A 7,500-nucleotide genomic window follows, 5' to 3' on the forward strand; every position below is an offset into this window, starting at 1 on the left:
CCCTTTTATTGCCTTAAAAAGTTGTTTTGGGGATTATATTTTTATATGTCAAAGTTGTGCTATAACTAATGCATTCGGTTTTGCAATTTGTTTGCACGGGAAACCTGCCCTTTGTGGCGAATTTACCGATATTATCTAATATTATTTTCGGCTTTTCTTCGCCATTTTTTTGGTCGTTTTTAAGACTCGGCCGTCTTCGAAGCCAATTCGTAGACGAAGGCAGGTCTCCATGGCAACTCTCTCTTGGCGAGGTTCATTTCCTTACTCCCTTCACCACGGCTTCAGTGTCACACGCGAACAGGTGCAGGTGTACGCGTGTGAACGCCGACACCGTTGCCACCAGCAACAACAAGAACAGCGATATCGTCGCAAAGCCTTCGACCTCAAAAAAGAGAAACGCCAAAACCAAAACCACCGCCACCACCACCACCGCCACCACCACCACAGCTTCGCCGTCAACTGCCTCTGCCGCTACCTCCACCTCCTCCTCCTCCTCCACAAATTTCGCAGAAGCGATTTTAAGACATAAAAGAAAGATTCTTGACTTTCGCTGCCCAACAAATAAAAGACATGGTTAAACTATAGTAGACAGATTATATAGATAGACAGAGACAGACAGATAGACAGACAGACTAATAGATAGACAGACAGACAGACGGACAGACAGACAGACAGATAATAGATATAGATGGATGGATGGGTAGACAGACAGACAGATAGAGAGATAGAGAGAGACAGACAGACTGACAGACCGATAGATAGATAGACAAAATATACAAGAATGTCGATCATAAGGTTACAGGTTCTATTCTTGCACCAAGAGACACACTTTGTCCTTGGGCAAGATACTTTATATGACATTGCTTCAGTCCACTGATTCGGCAAGAATGTGTATCAAAGACTAATTGGTCATCTGGTCAGTGTCGACCAGATATATATATATATATATATATATATATATATATATATATATATATATATATATATATATATATATATATATATATATATATATATACACAGCAGTGAACAGATATAGTTTCTCTTTATATTTTTACTCTTTAGTAATTTCTTTCACTAATTGATATATAAAAAATACAGTGGCTGTGTGGTAAGAAGTTAGCTTTCCAACCACATGGTTCCGGGTTCAGTCCCACTGCGTGGCACCTCGGACAGGTGTCTTATTCTATAGCCTCAGGCCGACCAAAGCCATGTAAGTGGATTTGGTAGATGGAAACTGAAAGAAGCCCGTCGCATATGTATCTATGTATGTGTGTGTGTGAGAGAGAGAGTGCGTGTGTGTGTTTGTCTCCTACCATTGCTTGACAACTGGTGTTTTTTTATGTCCCCATAGCTTAGCAGTTTGGCAAAAGAGACCGACAGAATAAGTGCCAGGCTTATAAAAACAAAAGTATTGGAGTCGATTCATTTGACTAAAAATTCTTGAAGGTGGTGCTGTAGCATGGCCAGAGTCTAATGACTGAAACAAGTAAAAGAGAAAGAAAGAAAGAAAGGAGATATTTCACTCACCGACAATGAAGACAATGAGCAGCATTTCCATTGGTTGAATGTTGCACTTGCGCAGTGGGAAGTCGTTACCAAAGTAGGAGGAATCGGGCGAAGTGTTGCGGAAACGGTTGTACTGTGCGAAGATGTCGGGTAGCGATGTGGAGAGTTTGTTTTCGCTGTAGCTGGACATCTCCAGGGTGGAGAGGATGATGAGGGTGATGAATGCGGTGAAGGACAGACTGTGACAAATGAACTTGATACAGGGGTAGCTGATGATGGTGCCAAGCTGAGGGAGAGAGAGAGAGAGAGAGAAAGAGAATAGAAGGTAGTTAGTTACGAAGGCCCACTACACTCTCGGAGTGGTTGGCGTTAGGAAGGGCATCCAGCTGTAGAAACTCTGCCAAATCAGATTGGAGCCTGGTGTAGCCATCTGGTTTCACCAGTCCTCAGTCAAATCGTCCAACCCATGCTAGCATGGAAAGCGGACGTTAAACGATGATAGTATTGGCGATGATATGATGAAGATGATGGTGATGAAATGCGTGTATGTATATATATAGACAAAGACAGACTGACAGAGAGTCATCTGGCTTTTGGCTTATATACTAAAAACGCGTGGGCCGGGTCGAACATCTTCAACAACAGAAACAAAAATCAAAATAAAAAAACAAAATGTAATGAGTACTCACTCGTGACTTTGGTTGGATCAGATAGCAGCCGAGGAGTATGGGATAGAATAATACGATGAGTATTACACCGAGGATCTTCTGAGGAAGGGCAGAATGTTCCAGACGATGTTGGCCAGCGTACCATGTTTGGTCTAGCTTTTGTTGTATCGATGGATGAGACACAAACTGATGAAACACGCGCGATGTACAGGTGATGGAGACAAATGAATCAATTATCGAAGGTGAGGAAAGCATAAATTCAGACGTTAGCAAATGTACGGAGATTCATAACGAACAATTAATAAAACACATTAGCAAATGTATGGAGATTTATAAAGAACAATGGAAAAATATATTTCTTTATAACCTTAGCAGATGTGAAGAGATTCACAATGAACAATGAAAATATAATTAAAACACATAAGCAAAAAAAATATACAGGAGAGAGATATAGAAGAGCTCACCGAAAAATTCACTGACAATAAAATGAAACAAATAAGTACACAGAAAAAAGATGAACTTCCACAAATTAATGAAAATATATCACAACATTGGTACAAGCAAATGGTGTTCTTTACCATCCATCTGCACAGGAGCCAGTCCAGTGGCACAGGCAACGATCTCGCTCGAGTGACTTTTCACGTGCCACCGGCACAAGTGCCAGGAACGCAAAGCTGTGGCACAAGTGCCAGGAAGACGACGCTGGTAACGATCACGCTCGAACGGTGGTGCCATCACAATTTTGCTTTCGCTTGCCCCAACAGGTCTTCGCAAGCAGAATTTAATGTCCAATGAAGGAGACGTTGTCATGGGGGGGCCAGTCGTCGGTTGTCACACAGTGGGACCGACCCCAGAACCATGTGGTTGAAAAGCAAGCTTCTTACCACACAATATGTGTGTGTATGAGTGTGTCAGTATGTATATAGGTGTACTATGCATATATGTTCGTATACTCGTGCCTATATATGTGTGTGTATGCGTCTATGTGTGTATGTACGCACGTATATGTGCGTGTGTGCAGTGAATACCCTAAGAATAGAACTCAGTCGCATCCCACGCCCTCCCTCCTTCAACCCGCCACCACTCCTGGCGATTACTGTACAACAGAAGATCACTGTGACACCACCATCCCCCCCAACACCAGCACCACCACCACCACCGGCACAATCATGGCGAGGATTAAATGCTACGGATTATCTGTAGATGAAAGACCTTAATCCCTGACACATACATACATGCATGATATATATATATATATATATATATATATATATATATATGTATGTGTGTGTATATATTTGTACACACGTAGTGGTGGTGGCGGCAATGGCGGTAGACAACGAGAAGAAAGCTTTGAGGTAAATAAACGCTAATTAAAAAATGGTTCTGATAACGGTAATCAAAGTAATCAGACTGTGTGGGATATCAAAGGGATGAGTAGGGTGTGTGTGGCATGGGTGGAAGGTAGACAATGCTAGGAGAGAGAGAGAGAGAGAGAGAGAGAGAGAGAGAGAAGGTTTCTTTCCAGACAAAATGTTTCGATGAGACCAACGATGATAATGGTGATGTCCATGATGATGATGGTGATGATAGTAGTGGTGGTAATGGTGGCGGGGCTGGTAATGTGAAGACATAATGGCAGTGATTATAATTACGCACACACGCACACACGCATACACATCATCATCATCATCATTGTTTAACGTCCGCTTTCCATGCTAGCATGGGTTGGACGATTTGACTGAGGACTGGTGAAACCGGATGGCAACACCAGGCTCCAGTCTAATTTGGCAGAGTTTCTACAGCTGGATGCCCTTCCTAATGCCAACCACTCCGAGAGTGTAGTGGGTGCTTTTACGTGTCACCCGCACGAAGGCCAGTCAGGCGGTACTGGCAACGGCCACGCTCAAAATGGTGTATTTTATGTGCCACCCGCACAAGAGCCTGTCCAGGGGCACTGGCAACGATCTCACATACATATATTCCTTATCGTTTTGGCCTCATGTGTTTCCCATGCTTGTATGGGTTGGGCGGGTTGTTTTGAGGCAGATGGTTTCTATAGCTGGGTGCCTTTCCTGTCACCAGTCCTCACCTGGTTTACCAAGCAAAGCAATATTTGCCCCTCCCCCCAAGGCCAGACATGCCTTTGCAGAATATTGCAAACGAATGACGTTCATTCACAACGATCGTACGATGTCAAGACAAGGCGAAACAAACACGTGGCTGTGTGGCAAGAAGTTTGCTTCCTAACCGCATGGTTCCAGGTTCAGTCCCTCTGCGTGGCAACTTGGGCAAGTGTCTTCTACTATAGCCCCAGGCCGACCAAAGCCTTGTGAGTGGATCTGGTAGACAGAAACTGAAAGAAGCCTGTCGTCTATCTACCTATCTATCTATTTATCTATCTATCTCTGTCACTCTCACTCTCTCCCCCTTTCTCTTTCTCTTTCTCTCTCTCTGTATGTATGTCACATGACGACCTTATACAGCATCGCTTGACAACCGATGTTGGTTTGTTTCTGTCCACAAAACTTAGCAATTCGGCAAAGATTCTACTCCACATTTCGAGCAATATATGCATACATATATGTGAACACGCGTTACTACAACCGTACGGTTCTTAAAACCTGCCACCACGACCACCACTCAAGATCTGAAGACAATCCTTACCTTCTTCTCGCCATAGCGAAGTGCCAGCTTCAATCGACCGAATTGTTCGTAATGTTCCTCATTACTTTTGCCAACTTTGTTGACGATGAGTTCGAGTTCTTCCTGTGTTTGTATCTGGTCGAGCAACAAAACCACGTAGCTACTGAGTTTGGCAGCCAACTCGTTGTAGTCTTTCTGTAACGACAGGAGGACGGACATTGGGTCAGGGTTTGATGAAGGATGGACATTTGTGTGGCTGGGGTTAGGAGATCTAGGACGGGTTGGAGAGGTGATGGGCGATGGGCATACTTGGTGTTGGTGGGAGAGGGAATAAGTAGGGGAGAAGAGAGGGAGGAAGAATGAGGGGATGTGTAAGGGGATAGATAGATAGATGAAGAGAGGGAGGGAAAGAGGAAGAGAAGAAAAAGAGAAGAAAGGGAAGACAGGGAGGAGGGGAGAGGGAGGACGAAAGAAGAGAGAGAGAAGATACAGACCAGTGTGGGAGAGAGAAAGAGGGGTGAGTAAAGGAGCGAGGAAGAGATGAGATGAAGAGGGAGTGAGAGAAAGAAGAAAAGGAAGATTGTGTGGGGAGATCGGGTAGTGATGGTGGTGGGGGTGGTGGTGGTGATAGTGGTGGAGGTGGTGATGGTGGTTTTGTCGGGGTGGTATCATGTTGTCATGGATATTGATGGTGTTGTTGTTGTTGTTGTTGGTGGTGGTGAGATTATGTGCTAAACCAGGAAATACTCGCAGAGAAACCGACTTACTTTAAAAAATTTCTGCATGTCTGCCATATGCCGAAGTTCCTTAGACAAAGTAAACGATCTGAGAATCGGGTCTTTACTGGACAGCGATATATAGGCTTCACTGGCCAAACCCTTGTAGCTGTTGAGCCGAATTTTGGCCGCCCTCAAATGGTCAAACTTGACCCGATTCAAGCATTCTGTACACTGGCAATTATATTTATGCGGGATATGTATAAATTCGCCACGGTCTAATAACAATTGCACGATCTTAAACATGTTTTTCTGGGCAGCAAGGATTATGGGTGTCGTTTCTTCGGAGAAATGGAGACCAGAATCGGAAGACATTTGGTAAAAATCGTATTCGTCGGCACCGATTTTTTTGCGTTGGTTCCACATTTGGAGATAGCGTCTGTGCGTTAGGATCCCCTGGGCTACCTGGACGTGGCCGAGGTTGATGGCCAGAAGGGCCGCCTGTTGGATGTCTTCCAGTTTTGTGCGGTCGAGCAAGAATTCGACGATCTGTGAAAATAACAACAACAGTAATAATAATAATGATGATGATGATGATGATGATGATGATGATGATGATGATGATGATGATGATGATGATGACAACGACGACGACGATGATGATGATGACGATGACAATGATGAGGATGATGATACAGTACCTCGAGATGTTCGTTCTTAATGGCAAGTGTGAGCGCGTTCCGTCCGAGGGCATCGACGCTGTTCACGTCGATATCTGGGTTCCTTTCGAAAAGACGGACCAGCCCCGGATAATCCCCTAGTTCGGATTTCTCAATGAATTCAATCACATCATCATTTTGCTGTCGAAAAGAAAAAAAGAAGAAGGTTTTAGGTTCGATAGATTTCTTATCAGAGCATGACCCCTTGAAGGGGTTTTGTTGATTAAATCAACTCCAGTAGTTACACTTTCAAGTCTGGTATGTAGTTTATCGATATCTTTTGCCGAACTGCTAAGTTATGGGGACTTAAACGCACCACCATCGGTTGTCAAGTGATGTTGGGGTGACAAACATATTCACACACATACATATATATATATATATATATATATATATATATATATATATATATATATATATATATACACACATATATACGATGGTCTTCTTTCAGTTTCCGTCTACCAAATCCACATTCAAGGCTTTGGTCAGCCCGAGGCTATAGTAGAAGACACCTTGCCCAAGGTGCCACGCAGTGGGACTGAACCCGGAACCATGTGGTTGGTAAGCAAGCTAATTACCACACAGCCACTCCTGTGCTTATGTTCAATTTGAAAAATGATTCACTAAAGAAATCACGACTATTTGCCTTCCTCTTCTGAATCTGCAAATATAGACAAAAACAAAATTAAAGAAATGCAGGAGAGAGCGAAGAGAGAGAGAGAGATATGATGTTGATTTACCATTGTGATGAATTCGTCTGAATAGTGGCTGATATCTTTGGTAAATTGACGGAATTTCCTCTGGCTGTACATCAAATTCGCCTGAAAGACAATATATATTTGTACATATATACTTATATATATATATATATGTGTGTGTGTATATATATACACTTATATATCTATATTTTGGTATGATCACAACTGTCTGACGAACGGTAACGTGAAACTCTGAGTACCTTTCATCATCATCATCATCATCGTTTAACGTCCGCTTTCCATGCTAGCATGGGTTGGACAATTTGAATAAGGACTGGTGAAACCGGATGGCCACACCAGGCTCCAATCTGATTTGGCAGAGTTTCTACAGCTGGATGCCCTTCCTAACGCCAACCACTCAGAGAGTGTAGTAGGTGCTTTTACGTGTCACCCGCACGAAGGCCAGTCAGGCGATACTGGCAACGGCCACGCTCGGAATGGTGTCTTTTATGTGCCACCCGCACAAGCCAGTCCAGGGGCA

General features: G+C 43.5%; 1 protein-coding gene across 1 annotated transcript in view; it reads right to left on the reverse strand.

Moving 5' to 3' along the window:
* Positions 1-1,450: 1,450 nt before the first annotated feature.
* Positions 1,451-7,500, reverse strand: part of LOC149130256 (short transient receptor potential channel 6-like) — an 8,963-nt gene continuing 2,913 nt past the window's right edge. Inside the window, exons 3-8 of the mRNA XM_089346033.1 lie at positions 7,002-7,082; positions 6,241-6,399; positions 5,591-6,088; positions 4,845-5,018; positions 2,199-2,363; positions 1,451-1,795 (exon numbers count right to left, since the gene is read on the reverse strand). Coding sequence (XP_089202159.1) covers positions 1,523-1,795; positions 2,199-2,363; positions 4,845-5,018; positions 5,591-6,088; positions 6,241-6,399; positions 7,002-7,082 — 1,350 coding nt within the window. The 3' untranslated portion in view covers positions 1,451-1,522. The remainder of the gene's footprint in view (positions 1,796-2,198; positions 2,364-4,844; positions 5,019-5,590; positions 6,089-6,240; positions 6,400-7,001; positions 7,083-7,500) is intronic.

Source organism: Octopus bimaculoides, chromosome 30 (assembly GCF_046866305.1).
Source record: "Octopus bimaculoides isolate indiv1 chromosome 30, ASM4686630v1, whole genome shotgun sequence".
In the NCBI taxonomy this organism is placed as follows: Eukaryota; Metazoa; Mollusca; class Cephalopoda; order Octopoda; family Octopodidae; genus Octopus; species Octopus bimaculoides.